Raw genomic sequence first — 26,577 nt, 5'->3', positions numbered from 1 at the left:
AGTGTCCACAGTGCCTATCCTATTCCATCATATCACACCACACCATAGTATGAGGGTTACACTCTATGGCCAAAAATAAATCTGTCCACATGGCAAATGGTAGAGGTCATTCATGACAACAAGTGTGGAAGAGGGAACATCACCAAGACACTTCCAGTTGCGTATGATCTTGCCCTGACTGAACGTACCCCACGTCAGATCAGAGCACAGGCTTCCAGTCGTTACAAGCAGGCCACTCCATGTGACGACTAATGCCCAGTATGGTTGTGTAATGGAGCGGTGGCCAGCAACTCTTTCTGGAGTCTAGCGTGGAAGGGTTCTCATTATGTCAGTGCCATACAGTATCTTGGAGCCACTGGCCAACCCTCACGTGGAAGCTATCCCCATCAATAGTGGACAGAGCTACGCACAGGTGGGCAACATGTGACCCTCCAGATATTTTGGCCACACCGCTTCTGATCCCTCTGCACTGGCTGGACTGCCTAGGGCTGAGGAGGGTGGCAGGTCAAAACATCAGGATGGCACCAGATGGGCCACCCTTGCCTTGGCCAAAGTAGGGACAGCTCTCCATACGAAGGGAACCGTTTCCAGACAGTATTACATAGTCAGCATTCCATGGGTAACATTTTCAGCTCGTTCAAACATAGACATTGTCCAAGGCCTAGGCCTTTGTGGAACCATGTACTTCACCATGAATTCCATGTGAAACGAAATTCACTGTTAGACCTCCTCATGCAACCCAAGTGTGAAATTCTTAATCAATCACAGGGGATTTTTCTAGCAGTGGAGACATACCACCAGCTGACCAGGGAAGTTCAGATTGACACTCAAAGGAACAGTTCAGTGCATTGAGTTTAATTTATAAGAAACTGAGCATGGACAAAGCCTCATTGCCTACAATGTCTGCTCTAAAACCTCTTCTGAAAAACGCATTCTGCATCTACAGGACGGGAGAAGCCATTAGCACCCCGTCTGTGTGCCTCCTATATGGCTCAAGCTATCATGAAAAGGGGAGATCTTCTGTATTGCTTCCTCCATCTAGAAATGGACCATAGACAGTCCAATGACTTGAAAGACCTGGGAGACTTATGGAGAAAGCCAAGAGGACCTTCCTCTGCTCTGCCCAGAAATTAACCAGATAAGGGCATTGTTTCTCTTGCAAAAGAGACCGTTCACTACAGAGTATTTGGCAATGGGAAGTGTGTCATCTTAAGGAAACCAACAGTGGTTGTCTGCTTTCCCACTCTATTCCCATACGGAATGGGTATCGCTGATCTTTCTCTGACAGGTGTCAATGAGCATTTTCTGCTGTGAAGACACTGTGGTTTTTGTACAGCTCTGAGTCACTGTGGGCTGTCTTCGGTGGAGGAACCCAACTGACTGTCACTGGTAAGTCACTAAACTTCTCATGTTCCTTTCCTTCCCTATGACAATATTTTAACATTCCCGTCATTTCCCCATTCTTTTCCATCTCTGCCTTCACCTCAGGGTTTCCCTCACTCCATATAGGATGCTCCTTTAATACGAACTGAATTTCAATCCATGCAAGAGTAAGGCGGAAAATCCCGTTTTACATCCCCCTTCTCCAAGGACATTGGAAAACATACTTATAAAAGAAAACATCCCTTTTCTGTCTCTAACTTAATGTGACATTGTTTGAAGAATCTCTTTTGTGGCTACATTGGTAGATTCAAAGGTATCAGAGAAGGGAATTCGCGCTGAGCCAGGTATGCCTGCATAGTCAACTTGGCTTCACGCAGAGGACTGGATTTGTTTTTGTTCAGAACGTGTAATGGTGTGTTTCCATTATGGGACACCCTAACTGCAATAACATAAAAGTGCCTATTAAAGTGGCGTGCTGTTTAATAAGTTGGCAATGCAAAGAATCCAGCTCCTGACCTACTAAAATGAAAAGCAGCAGGAGTTCCCAAATTCTATTTGGTCATTGCAGATTTATTACCATGTGAATTGAGGTCAAATTACTGAATGACCATTCCCGTATCTACATGAAGTGTGGGTCCATTCTATGCTGTGATGTGGGGCAGGTTTTTGTAGAGTGGTGTGTCACTGTGGGGGGTGTTTGGAGCAGGAACCCATCTGACTGTCACTGGTAAGTCACTCATTTGTTCACGTCCTTTTCCTTCTCTGTCACAAGATTTTTACATTTCCATCATTTTTGCCGTCTTTCCTTTCTCTGCCTTTGAATTGACCTCAGCATTTCTGTTGACGAATCCACTGAACTTTTCACCGTAGCCATAGCAGGGTGTTGAAATGCCATGTTCTGTGTCTCTTGGGTTCCTTAAAGTGGAAAAAGGAGGGATATGCATGTAATACATACATACATACACACACACATACATACATATGGAAGACAATGGAACCAATGACCTAGGGAGGTAGTGGGCTCTCCCACACTGGAGGCATTCAAGACGAGGCTGGACAGCTGTCAGTCAGGGATGCTCTGGATTCCTGCATTGAGCAGGGGGTTGGTCTCGATGGCCTTGTAGGCCCCTCCAACCCTACTATTCTATGATTCTATGAAATTGGGCTGATGAGAGTGGTAGGTCAAATCATCCGGAGGCCAGGATTGCCCACCCCTTGCTATGACCAGGGTCAGAGAAGGTCTTCAGATGAAGGAAACATTTCCCAAGCAGCATCTGCATAGTTAACATTCATTCGGCACCATTCTTAACAACATGACCATCGTCCACGCCAGTACAGAACAATGCATTTCTGGAAGCCTAGATTTCACCGTGAATCCCGTTGTCAGGCAATTTCATTGCTATCCCACCACATCCAAGCAAGCAGTTCATTTCTTAAGTCAATTAGCACTGAATTCTCTAACGTTTGAGACATACCAACAGCTACTCAGGGAAGCTCATATTTACAGTCAAGGGAACAGTCTGGTGCAGTGGGTTTACATTATCAGAAATTATCTGAGCATAGACAAAGGCTTCTCTGTCTACCACATCACCTATGACTTCTCTGCTCAGAGACATATCCATCTTCTACTAGACTGGATGAACCATTGCCACCATTTCACTCCCTCTCCTATGTAGCTCACGCTATAATGAAAAAAGGGATCTCTTCTGCCATACTTCCTCCATTTGGAAATGGACCATGGCGCATAGGATCACGGTAAAGAACTGAGATGCTTATAGATCACCAAAAGAACCTTCCCCTTCTTTGCCCAAAGATGAACTAGACTGCAGTAACTGTATTCTTCCAAAAATACTCCCTTGCCTACAGTTTCTGTGGAAATGGGAAATGCTTCATCCTAAAGGGAGCAACAGGGGTTGTCGCTCTGTTTCCATGTGGGATAAGTGTGGATAACTGGTCTCTGATGTGAAGTGGGGCAGGTTTTTGTACAGCTGTGTGTCACTGTGGTTTATCTTCGGAAGTGGAACCCGGCTGACTGTCACTGGTAAGTCACTGAATTTATTGTGTCCCTTTTCTTCTCTGTGAACATTGTGTAACATTTCATCATTTTTGCCCTCTTTTCTTTCTCTTCCTTCAAGTTGACCTTGGGGGTTCTGTTGCTTAATCTGGGATGATCAACCGAAACGTTTATCATAGCTGGAGCAGGGTGTTCCAATGCCACCTTACATGTCTCTTCCCTCTCCTCAGGGGATATTAGAGAGTTTATTGATGGAAAAAAAGATATTTTTTCTTGCTGTGTAATTCAATGTAGCATTGTTTGAACATCTCCAAACTCAAATTCTGAAATAATTTTATAGGACGATAGAAAATGTAGCTCACAAATACATTCACGTTTTGGCGTCTTCACACAGTCAACACAACTTATGGACCTGGGATTTTTTTTAATGGCGCCTTCTAATATTGTGATTTCGTAATTGTGCTTCCTGCTAGAATAATGGAACAAGGTCTATTCAAGTGATACATTGTTTGATAGGTGGGCAATCCAGAGCAACAGGCTCTCTCTCTATTTTTTTCTAAAACCAAGAGGTTCCATGTTTATTTTGGTAGACACAGGTCTTTGTGAAATGCAAGTGTGTGGTGTAGTTGGAGAGCCAGTGTGGTGTAGTGTCGCGAGTGTTGAACTGGGAGCCGGGAGATCTGGGTTCTAGTCCCCATTCGGCCAAGGAAGCTCCCTGGGTGACATTGGGCCAGTCACCGACTCACAGCCCAGCCTACCTCATAGGGTTGTTGTTGTGAGGATAAAATGGAGTGGAGGATGATAATGCAAGCTGCCTTGGGTTCCTTGCAAGAGTGGGGGGGGGGAAGCAGGATATAAATGCAGTTAATATATAAATACATAAATTTGAGGTCAACTTTCTGAATGACATTTGGAATGAGTGTTCCAAGAATGGTAGCAGAAAGCTGCAATCCACCAGGCATCACAGGGCCAGGATACATCTGATGCAGGAAACTGCATCTCCTGATGTTTTTGTTTGATTTGATGGTAGATCAGCTTTTGTGGGCACCAGACCGTGCTTCTCATCAAGGAGGTCTTTTCTACCCCAAATGTTGTATTAGCCCCGCTGAGAAAAATAATCCCCTGTCTCTATCATGCCCATTTTTTCCCCCAGTGCAGCTAATAATGGACTCAGGGTGCAATTGTATAAACACTTAGCTGGGAGTACATCCTATTGAACTCAGAGGGACTTACTTCTCAGTGCATGCATAGGATTGCGATGTAAGGGCAGAATAGCTGAGGAAAGCAGCAGGGGTAGGAACCGTTAAATATCTTTTCCTTCAGTACTGCTCTTCCCAGGAAAATTGGATCTCCCAGCTGTTTGTTTGTTTGTTTGTTTGTTTTATAATGCTGGGACATCCAGTCATCCAGGTCTCCTGCATGCTGTCGGTTTTACCTCTGGGGGTTCCAGTTAAATTTATTGCATTGCACTAGTATACATCAATTGGAGATTTCATGGATTGACAGGTGCCTTTCATTCCATCGTCTCTTCATTGACAGAATCAGATTTTTTCAAGTTTCACAAAGTTGCGTAAATTCACATTTGTGGGAATTCGCACTTTCAAGAATTCATGAATTCACATTTGGAAAAAAGCGCAAATCCCCCCCCCCCTGGCATTTTCATGCTTTAGCCTATGGGGAAAATGCACATTTTTGGACAGGGTTTTTTATTATGCTTTTACATATTTTTCTGTGACAACGTTTCCATAAAAATCCAGGGAGTAAAACAACTGGTCTGCAAGTCCGCAGAATCCGGGCCCCTCAGGAAAAGCCTAGTAATGTGGTCTTACTGAGGTGAGAGAGACTGCATGGCACAAAGAGGTTGAGCGTTGCTGCCTTACATGATCATCAGGAAGTTCTGATGGTTGTAGGGCTTGTTTCCCACTGGAATGTCAGGCTTGTCGATACCACAGAATATCTCTTTAACATTATGGCCAACCATTCTGGCACATTTAGTATTCCGGGGTTGTTCTTCACTTTCCTTTGTGTAACTACCGTTGAATTTAAACAAACAAACAAAAAAAACTGCTTTGAATTTCCTCCAGAAATACAATGAGGGCAGATTTACAAAGGTGAGCATCTGGCAAACGATGTATCTCAGTGGTAGAGCATCAGCTGTACATGCAAAAGGTCCCAAGTTCAATGCTTGGCATCTCCATGTTGTGGTGAGAAAGACCCTTGTCGGAAAACGTGGAGGGGCTCTGCCAAACACTGAATACTGAACCACGTAGACCAAAGATCTATGCATAAGTCAGATTCCTCTGCGCTGCTCTTTTCCTTCTTCAGAAGATTGTGTATGCAGGTATCCATCCGCCTGAAGATGCATTCGCACAATTATCTACCACGAAGTCTTGCAGAACCTTAAGGACTAGCAGGTTCCTTGTGGCATAAGTGACCATGGCCTAGAGCCACCAATGCTGACCGCTGTCCCTCTGGACCTGGAAGCAGTTAGTGTGTCGATGTCACCTGGATTATTTTTCTGATTGCAACTGAACTCTTTCTCATTTACCATTACTCCACCTTGTCTAGAATACATGTACAAAATCAAAATGGGGTGGGGATATATGCGCAGATGACCCTCGAGTTAATTGGAGCACTGAGATATTTTATATCTCGGATTAGGGTTGGGATTAGGGTTGGGGTGAGGGTTAAGTGGTGGGATTAAATGACCCTCCTCCATATCCATATCCATCCTAGAATTGCCAGGTTCTCTGGTGAAATGAAGGCTGACATCCCACTGAGGGGGCTGGACAGTGTCTTCTTAGCAGTTTTGGACTGTGTGTCAGGGCTCACATGGTGCAATGCTCCTCCATACAACAGAAATGCCATGTGTAGAGAAAAACAGAAGCCAGGGAGAAGAGCTCTAGCCTGTCCTTCACCCGGAGAGGTGAACATCTAAGATGGAGGCGTTTCTTTGTGTTGGAGGGTGGGGGACCATTGCACCCTGTGCTGCCCCACCTGCATTCTGAAATGGTACAGGCCACACATGCCGTCACCCTCTCAGGTAGAGGTGGGCCACTACCACACTCCCAAATTTATGCTCGATCTAATTTACCAGTTCATTGCTGAGATATCCAATGCCACAAGAGCTAATATAAAAGATGTTTGGGCCTAACCTACTTGCCAGGAGCCCCTGTATTTCTGAATTAATTAACATTTGTTCACATGGACTAAAGACCTTTTCTAATTGGAATTTTCTAATTGGGCCTTGTAGGCCCCTTCCAACCCTACTATTCTATGATTCTAAGAATGTATGAACATGGGACAAGGCGGGTCAGGGATACAGCACAGATACCCCTGGGAGGGCTGCCTGTGTAAATGCCATGGCTTGGATGCATATTACATCATACGTAGAGAACCTGCTTTGAAATGAATGGGACTTCAGCTAATGAGTCACTTTAGACCCATTGATTTCATTGGGTTGGCTCTCATTATGACAAACACTGGATCCAAGAACTTTCCAAGAATTGGGACTGTATTGGCAGCAAAGCCAAAAGTTCCCACTAGTTCACAGAGACTTCTGCAAGAAGAATAGTGGAGGCTGGTTTTGAGGACTTGCCGGAAGACGTTACCGTGCCAAGGCACATTCTATTGAAAATGTTGTCTTAGTTCCACGATGAAACCCTGAAGAAAAATAGCCCAAACCCTCAATCATCAGCTGAATTCCAAATGTTCACACTTGCATAAATCTCAAATACCCCCGCAGGGCTGGTGTAATAGCCTGACGTAGAAAGTCTGTCTGATGCTTAAGGTCATACGTAAGAAGTTCTGTCCATGGCAATGTCCGGGTTAAATCCATGGGTGAGATCCAGAGTTAAGTCATACAGATTTGCCAATGTACGCGTCTGTAATATTCTGCAGAGGCACTTTACTGTTTCGCTCAGGCACTTAAGAAAATCTCTGCTCTCTTCCAGGTCAGCCAACAGCCTCGCCTTCCGTGGTACTCTACCCTCCATCCCAGGAAGAGCTCAAGGCCAAAAAGACAGCCACCTTGGTCTGTCTGATAGATGGCTTTTATCCGGGTACCATAGAAGTCAGCTGGCAGGCTGATGGCAGTGCGATCTCCTCGGGAGTGGAGACCACCAAACCCGCCAAAAAGGATGGCAAGTACATGGCCAGCAGTTACCTGACCCTGACTGAGGCAGGCTGGGCAGACCATGAGACGTACAGCTGCCAGGTGACGCACGAAGGAAAGAGCATCACAAAGTCGGTGAACAGAATGGAGTGTTCTTAAAGATTGGGTGACTCAAGGGTGGCCCGTATCCCTCCAGCCACCAGGAAGAAAGTGTCCTTCCTCCATGGGCACAAATTCATTCTCTTCTTTCCTCCCAATGCTAGTCTGACTGAATAATACCGATATCTCTTGTATGTTGCCCCACTCCCCGGACCCACACACCTTGTATGCTTGCTTCCAGTATTAGCAGAGTAATAAAATTTGACATATTTCACTGGGGCTCTTTCTTGACCAAGGTACTTAAGAACATAAGAAGAGTCCTGCTGGATCACACCCAACTGGGCCTTTCTAATCCAGCATCTTGCTTCAAACAGTGTTCAGTTAGCTCTCATGCAAGATGGTTGAGCTGTGCAAGTCATTAGGTGACCCCCTTGGTTCTCAATGAGATCCGCTGAATCTAGATTTTTCACTGGGTTGAAATGGGTGTGCTGAATTGAATTCACTGCATGTACTCGGTCACACAGATACTTGCATGATCCTTGGGTCTATCAATTGTCCTGCGTAGTGGAGAAGGCAGACTCGAGATCTCAGGGATCTCAGGGACCGGCCACGAATGCTTTCAGGAAGTCTACAACACGGCTGGAGAGCAATGTAGGAAATTCCGCTCCAGTGGTTATCTATGAATGTAAGTTGCGGCCAACTGGATCAGACCAAATGTCCCCTTAGTCCAATGTCCACTTTCTCACAGGGACCAGCCATCAATGTTTCTGGGAAGCCTACAACCATGACACCATAGCCATCTATGGAAATTAAGCTCGACTGGTTGGCAAATCCCAATCCAAATCTGACCCATATGTGAATACATCTGTCACCGACACATAATCCTGATGTTCTCCCACTACAAGGGTTTAGGCGCTAGCCACTGGTGTCTCGATTCTGATTCCATTCCCACATGAGGCCAACGTGTACGTGGAAACAGGAAACTAGGGGAAGCAGCATGTCTGGTTGCTGGGGAACCATCCTTGCTTCCCCCGTTTCTTCCTGGAACATAAGTGCAACAAGCAGATGAGCAAAACAAACAGATAAGCAAACTTCAGAATGGCTGAGCTCCTGATGTTAAGTTGAACGTTTCTTTGCTCACTCACTCACTCACTCACTCACTTCCTACCACTTCTCACCCTCAAATCAAGGAAACCTGAGTAGTGTCCACAGTGCCTATCCTATTCCATCATATCACACCACACCATAGTATGAGGGTTACACTCTATGGCCAAAAATAAATCTGTCCACATGGCAAATGGTAGAGGTCATTCATGACAACAAGTGTGGAAGAGGGAACATCACCAAGACACTTCCAGTTGCGTATGATCTTGCCCTGACTGAACGTACCCCACGTCAGATCAGAGCACAGGCTTCCAGTCGTTACAAGCAGGCCACTCCATGTGACGACTAATGCCCAGTATGGTTGTGTAATGGAGCGGTGGCCAGCAACTCTTTCTGGAGTCTAGCGTGGAAGGGTTCTCATTATGTCAGTGCCATACAGTATCTTGGAGCCACTGGCCAACCCTCACGTGGAAGCTATCCCCATCAATAGTGGACAGAGCTACGCACAGGTGGGCAACATGTGACCCTCCAGATATTTTGGCCACACCGCTTCTGATCCCTCTGCACTGGCTGGACTGCCTAGGGCTGAGGAGGGTGGCAGGTCAAAACATCAGGATGGCACCAGATGGGCCACCCTTGCCTTGGCCAAAGTAGGGACAGCTCTCCATACGAAGGGAACCGTTTCCAGACAGTATTACATAGTCAGCATTCCATGGGTAACATTTTCAGCTCGTTCAAACATAGACATTGTCCAAGGCCTAGGCCTTTGTGGAACCATGTACTTCACCATGAATTCCATGTGAAACGAAATTCACTGTTAGACCTCCTCATGCAACCCAAGTGTGAAATTCTTAATCAATCACAGGGGATTTTTCTAGCAGTGGAGACATACCACCAGCTGACCAGGGAAGTTCAGATTGACACTCAAAGGAACAGTTCAGTGCATTGAGTTTAATTTATAAGAAACTGAGCATGGACAAAGCCTCATTGCCTACAATGTCTGCTCTAAAACCTCTTCTGAAAAACGCATTCTGCATCTACAGGACGGGAGAAGCCATTAGCACCCCGTCTGTGTGCCTCCTATATGGCTCAAGCTATCATGAAAAGGGGAGATCTTCTGTATTGCTTCCTCCATCTAGAAATGGACCATAGACAGTCCAATGACTTGAAAGACCTGGGAGACTTATGGAGAAAGCCAAGAGGACCTTCCTCTGCTCTGCCCAGAAATTAACCAGATAAGGGCATTGTTTCTCTTGCAAAAGAGACCGTTCACTACAGAGTATTTGGCAATGGGAAGTGTGTCATCTTAAGGAAACCAACAGTGGTTGTCTGCTTTCCCACTCTATTCCCATACGGAATGGGTATCGCTGATCTTTCTCTGACAGGTGTCAATGAGCATTTTCTGCTGTGAAGACACTGTGGTTTTTGTACAGCTCTGAGTCACTGTGGGCTGTCTTCGGTGGAGGAACCCAACTGACTGTCACTGGTAAGTCACTAAACTTCTCATGTTCCTTTCCTTCCCTATGACAATATTTTAACATTCCCGTCATTTCCCCATTCTTTTCCATCTCTGCCTTCACCTCAGGGTTTCCCTCACTCCATATAGGATGCTCCTTTAATACGAACTGAATTTCAATCCATGCAAGAGTAAGGCGGAAAATCCCGTTTTACATCCCCCTTCTCCAAGGACATTGGAAAACATACTTATAAAAGAAAACATCCCTTTTCTGTCTCTAACTTAATGTGACATTGTTTGAAGAATCTCTTTTGTGGCTACATTGGTAGATTCAAAGGTATCAGAGAAGGGAATTCGCGCTGAGCCAGGTATGCCTGCATAGTCAACTTGGCTTCACGCAGAGGACTGGATTTGTTTTTGTTCAGAACGTGTAATGGTGTGTTTCCATTATGGGACACCCTAACTGCAATAACATAAAAGTGCCTATTAAAGTGGCGTGCTGTTTAATAAGTTGGCAATGCAAAGAATCCAGCTCCTGACCTACTAAAATGAAAAGCAGCAGGAGTTCCCAAATTCTATTTGGTCATTGCAGATTTATTACCATGTGAATTGAGGTCAAATTACTGAATGACCATTCCCGTATCTACATGAAGTGTGGGTCCATTCTATGCTGTGATGTGGGGCAGGTTTTTGTAGAGTGGTGTGTCACTGTGGGGGGTGTTTGGAGCAGGAACCCATCTGACTGTCACTGGTAAGTCACTCATTTGTTCACGTCCTTTTCCTTCTCTGTCACAAGATTTTTACATTTCCATCATTTTTGCCGTCTTTCCTTTCTCTGCCTTTGAATTGACCTCAGCATTTCTGTTGACGAATCCACTGAACTTTTCACCGTAGCCATAGCAGGGTGTTGAAATGCCATGTTCTGTGTCTCTTGGGTTCCTTAAAGTGGAAAAAGGAGGGATATGCATGTAATACATACATACATACACACACACATACATACATATGGAAGACAATGGAACCAATGACCTAGGGAGGTAGTGGGCTCTCCCACACTGGAGGCATTCAAGACGAGGCTGGACAGCTGTCAGTCAGGGATGCTCTGGATTCCTGCATTGAGCAGGGGGTTGGTCTCGATGGCCTTGTAGGCCCCTCCAACCCTACTATTCTATGATTCTATGAAATTGGGCTGATGAGAGTGGTAGGTCAAATCATCCGGAGGCCAGGATTGCCCACCCCTTGCTATGACCAGGGTCAGAGAAGGTCTTCAGATGAAGGAAACATTTCCCAAGCAGCATCTGCATAGTTAACATTCATTCGGCACCATTCTTAACAACATGACCATCGTCCACGCCAGTACAGAACAATGCATTTCTGGAAGCCTAGATTTCACCGTGAATCCCGTTGTCAGGCAATTTCATTGCTATCCCACCACATCCAAGCAAGCAGTTCATTTCTTAAGTCAATTAGCACTGAATTCTCTAATGTTTGAGACATACCAACAGCTACTCAGGGAAGCTCATATTTACAGTCAAGGGAACAGTCTGGTGCAGTGGGTTTACATTATCAGAAATTATCTGAGCATAGACAAAGGCTTCTCTGTCTACCACATCACCTATGACTTCTCTGCTCAGAGACATATCCATCTTCTACTAGACTGGATGAACCATTGCCACCATTTCACTCCCTCTCCTATGTAGCTCACGCTATAATGAAAAAAGGGATCTCTTCTGCCATACTTCCTCCATTTGGAAATGGACCATGGCGCATAGGATCACGGTAAAGAACTGAGATGCTTATAGATCACCAAAAGAACCTTCCCCTTCTTTGCCCAAAGATGAACTAGACTGCAGTAACTGTATTCTTCCAAAAATACTCCCTTGCCTACAGTTTCTGTGGAAATGGGAAATGCTTCATCCTAAAGGGAGCAACAGGGGTTGTCGCTCTGTTTCCATGTGGGATAAGTGTGGATAACTGGTCTCTGATGTGAAGTGGGGCAGGTTTTTGTACAGCTGTGTGTCACTGTGGTTTATCTTCGGAAGTGGAACCCGGCTGACTGTCACTGGTAAGTCACTGAATTTATTGTGTCCCTTTTCTTCTCTGTGAACATTGTGTAACATTTCATCATTTTTGCCCTCTTTTCTTTCTCTTCCTTCAAGTTGACCTTGGGGGTTCTGTTGCTTAATCTGGGATGATCAACCGAAACGTTTATCATAGCTGGAGCAGGGTGTTCCAATGCCACCTTACATGTCTCTTCCCTCTCCTCAGGGGATATTAGAGAGTTTATTGATGGAAAAAAAGATATTTTTTCTTGCTGTGTAATTCAATGTAGCATTGTTTGAACATCTCCAAACTCAAATTCTGAAATAATTTTATAGGACGATAGAAAATGTAGCTCACAAATACATTCACGTTTTGGCGTCTTCACACAGTCAACACAACTTATGGACCTGGGATTTTTTTTAATGGCGCCTTCTAATATTGTGATTTCGTAATTGTGCTTCCTGCTAGAATAATGGAACAAGGTCTATTCAAGTGATACATTGTTTGATAGGTGGGCAATCCAGAGCAACAGGCTCTCTCTCTATTTTTTTCTAAAACCAAGAGGTTCCATGTTTATTTTGGTAGACACAGGTCTTTGTGAAATGCAAGTGTGTGGTGTAGTTGGAGAGCCAGTGTGGTGTAGTGTCGCGAGTGTTGAACTGGGAGCCGGGAGATCTGGGTTCTAGTCCCCATTCGGCCAAGGAAGCTCCCTGGGTGACATTGGGCCAGTCACCGACTCACAGCCCAGCCTACCTCATAGGGTTGTTGTTGTGAGGATAAAATGGAGTGGAGGATGATAATGCAAGCTGCCTTGGGTTCCTTGCAAGAGTGGGGGGGGGGAAGCAGGATATAAATGCAGTTAATATATAAATACATAAATTTGAGGTCAACTTTCTGAATGACATTTGGAATGAGTGTTCCAAGAATGGTAGCAGAAAGCTGCAATCCACCAGGCATCACAGGGCCAGGATACATCTGATGCAGGAAACTGCATCTCCTGATGTTTTTGTTTGATTTGATGGTAGATCAGCTTTTGTGGGCACCAGACCGTGCTTCTCATCAAGGAGGTCTTTTCTACCCCAAATGTTGTATTAGCCCCGCTGAGAAAAATAATCCCCTGTCTCTATCATGCCCATTTTTTCCCCCAGTGCAGCTAATAATGGACTCAGGGTGCAATTGTATAAACACTTAGCTGGGAGTACATCCTATTGAACTCAGAGGGACTTACTTCTCAGTGCATGCATAGGATTGCGATGTAAGGGCAGAATAGCTGAGGAAAGCAGCAGGGGTAGGAACCATTAAATATCTTTTCCTTCAGTACTGCTCTTCCCAGGAAAATTGGATCTCCCAGCTGTTTGTTTGTTTGTTTGTTTGTTTTATAATGCTGGGACATCCAGTCATCCAGGTCTCCTGCATGCTGTCGGTTTTACCTCTGGGGGTTCCAGTTAAATTTATTGCATTGCACTAGTATACATCAATTGGAGATTTCATGGATTGACAGGTGCCTTTCATTCCATCGTCTCTTCATTGACAGAATCAGATTTTTTCAAGTTTCACAAAGTTGCGTAAATTCACATTTGTGGGAATTCGCACTTTCAAGAATTCATGAATTCACATTTGGAAAAAAGCGCAAATCCCCCCCCCCCCTGGCATTTTCATGCTTTAGCCTATGGGGAAAATGCACATTTTTGGACAGGGTTTTTTATTATGCTTTTACATATTTTTCTGTGACAACGTTTCCATAAAAATCCAGGGAGTAAAACAACTGGTCTGCAAGTCCGCAGAATCCGGGCCCCTCAGGAAAAGCCTAGTAATGTGGTCTTACTGAGGTGAGAGAGACTGCATGGCACAAAGAGGTTGAGCGTTGCTGCCTTACATGATCATCAGGAAGTTCTGATGGTTGTAGGGCTTGTTTCCCACTGGAATGTCAGGCTTGTCGATACCACAGAATATCTCTTTAACATTATGGCCAACCATTCTGGCACATTTAGTATTCCGGGGTTGTTCTTCACTTTCCTTTGTGTAACTACCGTTGAATTTAAACAAACAAACAAAAAAAACTGCTTTGAATTTCCTCCAGAAATACAATGAGGGCAGATTTACAAAGGTGAGCATCTGGCAAACGATGTATCTCAGTGGTAGAGCATCAGCTGTACATGCAAAAGGTCCCAAGTTCAATGCTTGGCATCTCCATGTTGTGGTGAGAAAGACCCTTGTCGGAAAACGTGGAGGGGCTCTGCCAAACACTGAATACTGAACCACGTAGACCAAAGATCTATGCATAAGTCAGATTCCTCTGCGCTGCTCTTTTCCTTCTTCAGAAGATTGTGTATGCAGGTATCCATCCGCCTGAAGATGCATTCGCACAATTATCTACCACGAAGTCTTGCAGAACCTTAAGGACTAGCAGGTTCCTTGTGGCATAAGTGACCATGGCCTAGAGCCACCAATGCTGACCGCTGTCCCTCTGGACCTGGAAGCAGTTAGTGTGTCGATGTCACCTGGATTATTTTTCTGATTGCAACTGAACTCTTTCTCATTTACCATTACTCCACCTTGTCTAGAATACATGTACAAAATCAAAATGGGGTGGGGATATATGCGCAGATGACCCTCGAGTTAATTGGAGCACTGAGATATTTTATATCTCGGATTAGGGTTGGGATTAGGGTTGGGGTGAGGGTTAAGTGGTGGGATTAAATGACCCTCCTCCATATCCATATCCATCCTAGAATTGCCAGGTTCTCTGGTGAAATGAAGGCTGACATCCCACTGAGGGGGCTGGACAGTGTCTTCTTAGCAGTTTTGGACTGTGTGTCAGGGCTCACATGGTGCAATGCTCCTCCATACAACAGAAATGCCATGTGTAGAGAAAAACAGAAGCCAGGGAGAAGAGCTCTAGCCTGTCCTTCACCCGGAGAGGTGAACATCTAAGATGGAGGCGTTTCTTTGTGTTGGAGGGTGGGGGACCATTGCACCCTGTGCTGCCCCACCTGCATTCTGAAATGGTACAGGCCACACATGCCGTCACCCTCTCAGGTAGAGGTGGGCCACTACCACACTCCCAAATTTATGCTCGATCTAATTTACCAGTTCATTGCTGAGATATCCAATGCCACAAGAGCTAATATAAAAGATGTTTGGGCCTAACCTACTTGCCAGGAGCCCCTGTATTTCTGAATTAATTAACATTTGTTCACATGGACTAAAGACCTTTTCTAATTGGAATTTTCTAATTGGGCCTTGTAGGCCCCTTCCAACCCTACTATTCTATGATTCTATGATTCTAAGAATGTATGAACATGGGACAAGGCGGGTCAGGGATACAGCACAGATACCCCTGGGAGGGCTGCCTGTGTAAATGCCATGGCTTGGATGCATATTACATCATACGTAGAGAACCTGCTTTGAAATGAATGGGACTTCAGCTAATGAGTCACTTTAGACCCATTGATTTCATTGGGTTGGCTCTCATTATGACAAACACTGGATCCAAGAACTTTCCAAGAATTGGGACTGTATTGGCAGCAAAGCCAAAAGTTCCCACTAGTTCACAGAGACTTCTGCAAGAAGAATAGTAGAGGCTGGTTTTGAGGACTTGCCGGAAGACGTTACCGTGCCGAGGCACATTCTATTGAAAACGTTGTCTTAGTTCCACGATGAAACCCTGAAGAAAAATAGCCCAAACCCTCAATCATCAGCTGAATTCCAAATGTTCACACTTGCATAAATCTCAAATACCCCCGCAGGGCTGGTGTAATAGCCTGACGTAGAAAGTCTGGCTGATGCTTAAGGTCATACGTAAGAAGTTCTGTCCATGGCAATGTCCGGGTTAAATCCATGGGTGAGATCCAGAGTTAAGTCATACAGATTTGCCAATGTACGCATCTGTAATATTCTGCAAAGGCACTTTACTGTTTTGCTCAGGCACTTAAGAAAATCTCTGCTCTCTTCCAGGTCAGCCAACAGCCTCGCCTTCCATGGTTCTCTACCCTCCATCCCAGGAAGAGCTCAAGGCCAAAAAGACAGCCACCTTGGTCTGTCTGATAGATGGCTTTTATCCGGGTACCATAGAAGTCAGCTGGCAGGCTGATGGCAGTGCGATCTCCTCGGGAGTGGAGACCACCAAACCCGCCAAAAAGGATGGCAAATACATGGCCAGCAGTTACCTGACCCTGACTGAGGCAGGCTGGGCAGACCATGAGACGTACAGCTGCCAGGTGACGCACGAAGGAAAGAGCATCACAAAGTCGGTGAACAGAATGGAGTGTTCTTAAAGATTGGGTGACTCAAGGGTGGCCCGTATCCCTCCAGCCACCAGGAAGAAAGTGTCCTTCCTCCATGGGCACAAATTCATTCTCTTCTTTCCTCCCAATGCTAGTCTGACTGAATAATACCGATATCTCTTGTATGTTGCCCCACTCCCCGGACCCACACACCTTGTATGCTTGCTTCCAGTATTAGCAGAGTAATAAAATTTGACATATTTCACTGGGGCTCTTTCTTGACCAAGGTACTTAAGAACATAAGAAGAGTCCTGCTGGATCACACCCAACTGGGCCTTTCTAATCCAGCATCTTGCTTCAAACAGTGTTCAGTTAGCTCTCGTGCAAGATGGTTGAGCTGTGCAAGTTATTAGGTGACCCCCTTGGTTCTCAATAGAGATCCGCTGAATCTAGATTTTTCACTAGGTTGAAATGGGTGTGCTAACTGAATTCACTGCATGTACTTGGTCACACAGATACTTGCATGATTCTTGGGTCTATCAACTGTCCTGCGTAGTGGCGAAGGCAGACTCGAGATCTCAGGGATCTCAGGGACCGGCCACGAATGCTTTCAGGAAGTCTACAAAACGGCTGGAGAGCAATGTAGGAAATTCCGCTCCAGTGGTTATCTATGAATGTAAGTTGCGGCCAACTGGATCAGACCAAATGTTCCCTTAGTCCAATGTCCACTTTCTCACAGGGACCAGCCATCAATGTTTCTGGGAAGCCTACAACCATGACACCATAGCCATCTATGGACATTAAGCTCGACTGGTTGGCAAATCCCAATCCAAATCTGACCCATATGTGAATACATCTGTCACCGACACATAATCCTGATGTTCTCCCACTTTAGGGTTTAGGGTTTAGGCGCTAGCCACTGGTGTCTCAATTCTGATTCCATTCCCACATGAGGCCAACGTGTACGTGGAAACAGGAAACTAGGGGAAGCAGCATGTCTGGTTGCTGGGGAACCATCCTTGCTTCCCCCATTTCTTCCTGGAACATAAGTGCAACAAGCAGATGAGCAAAACAAACAGATAAGCAAACTTCAGAATAGCATAGCTCCTGTTGTTAAGTTGAACATTTCTTTGCTCACTCACTCACTCACGCACTCACTCACTTCCTACCACTTCTCACCCTTAAATCAAGGAAACCTGAGTAGTGTCCACAGTGCCTATCCTATTCCATCATATCACACCACACCATAGTATGAGGGTTGCACTCTATGGCCAAAAATAAATCTGTCCACATGGCAAATGGTAGAGGTCATTCATGACAACAAGTGTGGAAGAGGGAACATCACCAAGACACTTCCAGTTGCGTATGATCTTGCCCTGACTGAACGTACCCCACGTCAGATCAGAGCACAGGCTTCCAGTCGTTACAAGCAGGCCACTCCATGTGACGACTAATGCCCAGTATGGTTGTGTAATGGAGCGGTGGCCAGCAACTCTTTCTGGAGCCTAGCCTGGAAGGGTTCTCATTATGTCAGTGCCATACAGTATCTTGGAGCCACTGGCCAACCCTCATGTGGAAGCTATCCCCATCAATAGTGGACGGAGCTACGCACAGGTGGGCAACATGTGGCCCTCCAGAGATTTTGGCCACACCGCTTCTGATCCCTCTCCACTGGCTGGAATGCCTAGGGCTGAGGAGGGTGGCAAGTCAAAACATCAGGATGGCACCAGATGGGCCACCCTTGCCTTGGCCAAAGTAGGGACAGCTCTCCATACGAAGGGAACCGTTTCCAGACAGTATTACATAGTCAGCATTCCATGGGTAACATTTTCAGCTCGTTCAAACATAGACATTGTCCAAGGCCTAGGCCTTTGTGGAACCATGTACTTCACCATGAATTCCATGTGAAACGAAATTCACTGTTAGACCTCCTCATGCAACACAAGTGTGAAATTCTTAATCAATCACAGGGGATTTTTCTAGCAGTGGAGACATACCACCAGCTGACCAGGGAAGTTCAGATTGACACTCAAAGGAACAGTTCAGTGCATTGAGTTTAATTTATAAGAAACTGAGCATGGACAAAGCCTCATTGCCTACAATGTCTGCTCTAAAACCTCTTCTGAGAAACGCATTCTGCATCTACAGGACGGGAGAAGCCATTAGCACCCCGTCTGTGTGCCTCCTATATGGCTCAAGCTATCATGAAAAGGGGAGATCTTCTGTATTGCTTCCTCCATCTAGAAATGGACCATAGACAGTCCAATGACTTGAAAGACCTGGGAGACTTATGGAGAAAGCCAAGAGGACCTTCCTCTGCTCTGCCCAGAAATTAACCAGATAAGGGCATTGTTTCTCTTGCAAAAGAGACCGTTCACTACAGAGTATTTGGCAATGGGAAGTGTGTCATCTTAAGGAAACCAACAGTGGTTGTCTGCTTTCCCACTCTATTCCCATACGGAATGGGTATCGCTGATCTTTCTCTGACAGGTGTCAATGAGCATTTTCTGCTGTGAAGACACTGTGGTTTTTGTACAGCTCTGAGTCACTGTGGGCTGTCTTCGGTGGAGGAACCCAACTGACTGTCACTGGTAAGTCACTAAACTTCTCATGTTCCTTTCCTTCCCTATGACAATATTTTAACATTCCCATCATTTCCCCATTCTTTTCCATCTCTGCCTTCACCTCAGGGTTTCCCTCACTCCATATAGGATGCTCCTTTAATACGAACTGAATTTCAATCCATGCAAGAGTAAGGCGGAAAATCCCGTTTTACATCCCCCTTCTCCAAGGACATTGGAAAACATACTTATAAAAGAAAACATCCCTTTTCTGTCTCTAACTTAATGTGACATTGTTTGAAGAATCTCTTTTGTGGCTACATTGGTAGATTCAAAGGTATCAGAGAAGGGAATTCGCGCTGAGCCAGGTATGTCTGCATAGTCAACTTGGCTTCACGCAGAGGACTGGATTTGTTTTTGTTCAGAACGTGTAATGGTGTGTTTCCATTATGGGACACCCTAACTGTAATAACATAAAAGTGCCTATTAAAGTGGCGTGCTGTTTGATAAGTTGGCAATGCAAAGAACCCAGCTCCTGACCTACTAAAATGAAAAGCAGCAGGAGTTCCCAAATTCTATTTGGTCATTGCAGATTTATTACCATGTGAATTGAGGTCAAATTACTGAATGACCATTCCCGTATCTACATGAAGTGTGGGTCCATTCTATGCTGTGATGTGGGGCAGGTTTTTGTACAGTGGTGTGTCACTGTGGTGGGTGTTTGGAGCAGGAACCCATTTGACTGTTACCGGTAAGTCACTCATTTGTTCACGTCCTTTTCCTTCTCTGTCACAAGATTTTTACATTTCCATCATTTTTGCCGTCTTTCCTTTCTCTGCCTTTGAATTGACCTCAGCATTTCTGTTGACGAATCCACTGAACTTTTCACCATAGCCATAGCAGGGTGTTGAAATGCCATGTTCTGTGTCTCTTCCCTCTCCTTTGAGGATATTAGAAATCGTATTAATGGGGGAAAGAAGTCTTTCTCTTGGTTTAACTTCAGGTGACATTATTTGAATGTCCCTTTTGTGGCTAAACTCCAACTCTGACATCCATATACTGGTGGATACAAACCACAGAACAGAAATGGAATCAAAGTGGGGTGACTCCAGGTATTAAACCTGGCTTCCGGTCATGGATGGAGGTAGATTGGAATGTTTTGGGAAATTCTGATTTTTTTAATTCTGTATTTGGGCTTCCCACTAGAATAGCATAAGAGAGTCTATTAAAGTGAAATGTTGCTAGCTAAGTTGCCAATTGAGAGCAAGCTGCTCCCCCTTTCCTATCAAAACATGAAGAAGTTCAAATGTTTTTTGCCCAACACAGATCTATGAAAATGCAGTTTGAGGTGATCTTGCAGAACAACATTAGGAGTGAATGTTCTGACCATTGCACCAGAAACCTGCCATCCGCCATGTATCACAGGCAGAAGACAGACCTAATGCAGGAGAGCTGGAACTGCATCTCTTGATATTTTTATTGGAATTGATTGGATTAGAAATCAGCCTTATCTGGCTCCTCTTTCGATCCAAACATTGGGTCAGGTGGATTTCTATCCCCTAAACACAAACTATCTATTACCACCCACTGTGGAAAAATGCAGTACTTCTATCATAAGAGCATTTTCTTCTCCAGTGCAGCGAAGAATAGAGTAATTTGGAAATAATATGCACAGTGACCTGGGATTCAGTCCTGTTTAATTCAGTGAGAGGTTCCTCTCAGTAGTTATGCGGAGGATTACAATATAAGGACAGAAGAGATAGGAAAATAGCAATGGGAAAAAGGATACAACATCTGCTCCCTCAAAACTGCTCCTGGCATGAAAACTGGAGCCCACTCCGGCTGACTCAATTTTTAAAAATGGGACATTCAGTGGACATTCAAACATATGTCTCTTCCTCATCTCTGTTTTACCTAGACGTGGTCTCATTGAAATCTACCAGACTTCTTTGGAAACATAAATTTCAGATGGCATCCTTCTATGTTGATTCCAGTTAGTTTATTTGAAACAAAGCTCTGGACCTAGGGAGACTTCCTTCCGTATTGTATCTGTCCATCACATGGTTGTTCTTTTTATGTGTGTGTGTGTGTGTGTTTGTGTGTGTGTTTGTGTGTGTGTAGATATAGATAGATAGGGATAGAGATAGAGATAGAGATAGAGATAGAGATAGAGATAGAGATAGAGATATATGAATGATAGATAGGTAGAGCTAGTGATGATAGATAGATGAAAGATGGATGGATGGACGGATGGATGGAGACAGACAGACAGACAGACAGACAGACAGACAGACAGGTTCTGGTATGCATTTTCTCCAGAATTAAGAGCAGGACTGATGCAAAAGGGGACTATGAAGAAAGGGATGTAGCTCAAGGGTAGAGCTCCTCCTTTCCATGCCTAATCTTCCAGGTTCAGGCCTTGGCATCTCTGCATATGGCTGGGAAAACGTCCTGTCCAGTACACTGGGCAGCCACTGACCATTTCAGTAGACATGAGTTAGATGGACGAAAGGTCTGGGTTTGTGTCACACCACTTCCTCTGAACTGATACTGTTCTTCTCCAAATGGTTGTTTGCCAGGCCATCTATCAATGCGATGAACTAGTAAAGTGTCTATGGCACCTTAAAGACTGGCAGGTTTGATCTGGAATACGTGACCATGGACTGCTAATGCCAGCTCCACAGTAAACCTGTTAGTCTTCACAGTGTCACAAGATGCTCTGGACGTTTTGCTTCACCACTCAAACAAGTGGCTTGTTTGCCTCTGGAACTGGAGGCAATTTCTGTGATGTTGTTCCATGGGCGTTGTTGTTCCCTGATTGCACCTGAACACTTTCTCAATTCAAATGGGGAAGCAGCTGGATATGAACAAGTCCAGAGTTAACTGGGGCACTTAAATATGTCATACCTTGGATTAGGATTAGGGTCAGGTTTGGGGTGAGGGCTACGGTTGTGGTTAGGGTGAAGTGGTGGGATTAAATGACCCCCCCCCCTGTTGTACACATCCATACTAGATTTCTCAGATTTTCTGGTGAAATGAAGGTGGACTTCCCATGGAAATAATTTCACTGTGTTTTCGCTGTATGCGGGGGGTCACATGATGGAATGTTCCCACACAGAAAACAAATTCCCTCTACAGAAAGTCTTTGAAGCCAGGGAGCAGAGCTCTAGCCTTCCTCCTGGTGTATGAGCTTCTGATATGGAGAGAACTGATTGGGTGTGGACTGAAACTTTGCACCCTGTGCTTTCCCACCTGTACTCAGAAATGGTGCAGAGAGGAGAGGCACGTTCACCACCTTCCGTGAGAAGGAGGCCAATGCATCACTCCAACATGAAGACTCTACTTATGAGTGGGTTGGGTACTTTCATGGCGGAAAAAGCCTCTGTCATGGCAATTAATGCTTTAAGAAATGTTTGGGTCTACGGTTTTTTTACAGGAAGCCCTGTGTTTCTGAACTGCTAAATAACCTTTGGTATATACAAATGTCCTAATCTCATAATGCATAGACAGTGGACAAGGTGGGTGACAAATAGAGGATAGCGGCTTGTGGATGGGATTCCTGTGGATCCCACTCCATGGGTTGGATCCATATGACATCATACTTCAGGAAGAGCCAGTGAAATCAGTGGGTCTAACGTGACTCATCGATTATGGCTCTACGTATGACAAAAACTGGATCTGAGCCAGTTCAAAGAACTCAAGGGTATTGTTAGCAGGGCCAAAACTACCCAGTATTTCGTAGCAGCTTCACAAAGAGGAATCTTTGGTGGACTCCATCTAGAAACAGCAGTGAGGTTTGAGGATGCCTTGGAAGATGTTACCACGTCAGAGCATGTTCTATTTGGTTTACGTTCCAGGGTGAAATCCTGCAGGAAAATAGCCCAAACGTTGAACTCAATGCCCCACTTCCAAGATTTCATGCATGTTCATATTTTTTCGTGCACAAATCTGTAAAGTCCTAGCAGGGCTAATGTTTGCGATCAGCCCATCTTGTGAGGTTTGGCTGACACTGAAGGACATACGTCAGAAGTTCTGTCCAGAGGAATGGCTGAGTGAAATCCATGGGTAAGATCCAGAGTTACTCCTAGGAATTTGCCAATGTACCAGTCATTCATATCCTGCAGATAAATGTTACCATTTCACCTAGCCACTTAAGAAAATGTGGCAGGGGCTTCTGGCAGTTGAAGTCCTAAACATCTGAAGATCTACCTTCTGCCCACCCCTGCTATCGAGTCCTCTGTTTTCTTTTCAGAATGAGAACCTGAAGGGAGATAGTACTCAACTTCCTTCAAAACCTCCATGCTAAACTTTCCTACAGCGTCATATCGGTCTACATCAGACCTTTACTGTCCCTGCATCGCTGATGTAACAGCCTGTCTTCTGATATTTTGCTGACAAAAACGGTCCTGTTGAGGGGTTATATCCATGGCAGAAATTCTTAGGATCTGATTGTAATGATAGGATTTCATGGACAGCATTTCATCAGTGCAGCATCAGGTCTTTCATCAGTGCAGTATCAGGTCTTTCATTTGCCATATAGACTTTGAACAAGGTTTCCCCTCTCTTCCAGGTCAGCCAACAGTCTCGCCTTCTGTGCTCCTCTTCCCTCCATCCCAGGAAGAGCTCAAGACCAAACAGAAAGCCACCTTGGTCTGTCTGATAGATGGCTTTTATCCGGGTACCATAGAACTCAGCTGGCAGGCTGATGGCAGTGCAATCTCCTCGGGAGTGGAGACCACCAAACCCGCCAAAAAGGATGGCAAGTACATGGCCAGCAGTTACCTGACCCTGACTGAGGCAGGCTGGGCAGACCATGAGACGTACAGCTGCCAGGTGACGCACGAAGGAAAGAGCATCACAAAGTCGGTGAACAGAATGGAGTGTTCTTAAAGATTGGGTGACTCAAGGGTGGCCCGTATCCCTCCAGCCACCAGGAAGAAAGTGTCCTTCCTCCATGGGCACAAATTCATTCTCTTCTTTCCTCCCAATGCTAGTCTGACTGAATAATACCGATATCTCTTGTATGTTGCCCCACTCCCTGGACCCACACACCTTGTATGCTTGCTTCCAGTATTAGCAGAGTAATAAAATTTGACATATTTCACTGGGGCTCTTTCTTGACCAAGGTACTTAAGAACATAAGAAGAGTCCTGCTGGATCACACCCAACTGGGCCTTTCTAATCCAGCATCTTGCTTCAAACAGTGTTCAGTTAGCTCTCATGCAAGATGGTTGAGCTGTGCAAGTCATTAGGTGACCCCCTTGGTTCTCAATGAGATCCGCTGAATCTAGATTTTTCACTGGGTTGAAATGGGTGTGCTGAATTGAATTCACTGCATGTACTCGGTCACACAGATACTTGCATGATCCTTGGGTCTATCAATTGTCCTGCGTAGTGGAGAAGGCAGACTCGAGATCTCAGGGATCTCAGGGACCGGCCACGAATGCTTTCAGGAAGTCTACAACACGGCTGGAGAGCAATGTAGGAAATTCCGCTCCAGTGGTCATCTATGAATGTAAGTTGCGGCCAACTGGATCAGACCAAATGTCCCCTTAGTCCAATGTCCACTTTCTCACAGGGACCAGCCATCAATGTTTCTGGGAAGCCTACAACCATGACACCATAGCCATCTATGGAAATTAAGCTCGACTGGTTGGCAAATCCCAATCCAAATCTGACCCATATGTGAATACATCTGTCACCGACACATAATCCTGATGTTCTCCCACTACAAGGGTTTAGGCGCTAGCCACTGGTGTCTCGATTCTGATTCCATTCCCACATGAGGCCAACGTGTACGTGGAAACAGGAAACTAGGGGAAGCAGCATGTCTGGTTGCTGGGGAACCATCCTTGCTTCCCCCGTTTCTTCCTGGAACATAAGTGCAACAAGCAGATGAGCAAAACAAACAGATAAGCAAACTTCAGAATGGCTGAGCTCCTGATGTTAAGTTGAACGTTTCTTTGCTCACTCACTCACTCACTCACTTCCTACCACTTCTCACCCCCAAATCAGGGAAACCTGAGTAGTGTCCACAGTGCCTATCCTATTCCATCATATCACACCACACCATAGTATGAGGGTTGCACTCTATGGCCAAAAATAAATCTGTCCACATGGCAAATGGTAGAGGTCATTCATGACAACAAGTGTGGAAGAGGGAACATCACCAAGACACTTCCAGTTGCGTATGATCTTGCCCTGACTGAACGTACCCCACGTCAGATCAGAGCACAGGCTTCCAGTCGTTACAAGCAGGCCACTCCATGTGACGACTAATGCCCAGTATGGTTGTGTAATGGAGAGGTGGCCAGCAACTCTTTCTGGAGCCTAGCGTGGAAGGGTTCTCATTATGTCAGTGCCATACAGTATCTTGGAGCCACTGGCCAACCCTCACGTGGAAGCTATCCCCATCAATAGTGGACAGAGCTACGCACAAGTGGGCAACATGTGGCCCTCCAGAGGTTTTGGCCACACCGCTTCTGATCCCTCTGCACTGGCTGGACTGCCTAGGGCTGAGGAGGGTGGCAGGTCAAAACATCAGGATGGCACCAGATGGGCCACCCTTGCCTTGGCCAAAGTAGGGACAGCTCTCCATACGAAGGGAACCGTTTCCAGACAGTATTACATAGTCAGCATTCCATGGGTAACATTTTCAGCTCGTTCAAACATAGACATTGTCCAAGGCCTAGGCCTTTGTGGAACCATGTACTTCACCATGAATTCCATGTGAAACGAAATTCACTGTTAGACTTCCTCATGCAACCCAAGTGTGAAATTCTTAATCAATCACAGGGGATTTTTCTAGCAGTGGAGACATACCACCAGCTGACCAGGGAAGTTCAGATTGACACTCAAAGGAACAGTTCAGTGCATTGAGTTTAATTTATAAGAAACTGAGCATGGACAAAGCCTCATTGCCTACAATGTCTGCTCTAAAACCTCTTCTGAGAAATGCATTCTGCATCTACAGGACGGGAGAAGCCATTAGCACCCCTTCTGTGTGCCTCCTATATGGCTCAAGCTATCATGAAAAGGGGAGATCTTCTGTACTGCTTCCTCCATTTAGAAATGGACCATAGACAGTCCAGTGACTTGAAAGACCTGGGAGACTTATGGAGAAAGCCAAAAGGACCTTCCTCTGCTCTGCCCAGACATTAACCAGATAAGGACATGGTTTCTCTTGCAAAAGAGACCGTTCACTACAGAGTATTTGGCAATGGGAAGTGTGTCATCTTAAGGAAACCAACAGTGGTTGCCTGCTATCCCACTCTATTCCCATACGGAATGGGTATCGCCGATCTTTCTCTGACAGGTGTCAATGAGCATTTTCTGCTGTGAAGACACTGTGGTTTTTGTACAGCTGTGAGTCACTGTGGCCTGTCTTCGGTGGAGGAACCCAACTGACTGTCACTGGTAAGTCACTAAACTTCTCATGTTCCTTTCCTTCCCTATGACAATATTTTAACATTCCCGTCATTTCCCCATTCTTTTCCATCTCTGCCTTCACCTCAGGGTTTCCCTCACTCCATATAGGATGCTCCTTTAATACGAACTGAATTTCAATCCATGCAAGA

At 45.3% G+C, this 26,577-nt stretch overlaps 2 pseudogenes and 1 gene segment (V, D, J or C); all 3 read left to right on the top strand.

The window, feature by feature from the left end:
- The first annotated feature begins 325 nt into the window (after window positions 1-325).
- On the top strand, window positions 326-7,883 carry LOC146336137 (immunoglobulin lambda constant 6 pseudogene; annotated as a pseudogene). Its single transcript, XR_014785670.1, has 3 exons — window positions 326-412; window positions 3,352-3,424; window positions 7,351-7,883. The product of XR_014785670.1 is annotated as an immunoglobulin lambda constant 6 pseudogene (transcript).
- Window positions 7,884-10,891: 3,008 nt separating this feature from the next.
- On the top strand, window positions 10,892-16,703 carry LOC146336136 (immunoglobulin lambda constant 1 pseudogene; annotated as a pseudogene). Its single transcript, XR_014785806.1, has 2 exons — window positions 10,892-10,921; window positions 16,171-16,703. The product of XR_014785806.1 is annotated as an immunoglobulin lambda constant 1 pseudogene (transcript).
- A 2,801-nt stretch (window positions 16,704-19,504) lies between these two features.
- On the top strand, window positions 19,505-24,109 carry LOC146336135 (Ig lambda-1 chain C region-like). The segment is given in 2 exon segments: window positions 19,505-19,751; window positions 23,571-24,109. Coding segments are annotated over 2 exon segments (396 nt in total).
- The last annotated feature ends 2,468 nt before the right edge of the window (window positions 24,110-26,577 follow it).

This window comes from Heloderma suspectum, chromosome 13, assembly GCF_057233095.1.
Source record: "Heloderma suspectum isolate Gila_16-S chromosome 13, 16-S_ref, whole genome shotgun sequence".
Lineage (NCBI taxonomy): Eukaryota > Metazoa > Chordata > Lepidosauria > Squamata > Helodermatidae > Heloderma > Heloderma suspectum.
The sequence above is the reverse complement of the archived record's forward strand: the minus strand, read 5'-3'. Positions and strand labels throughout refer to the sequence as shown.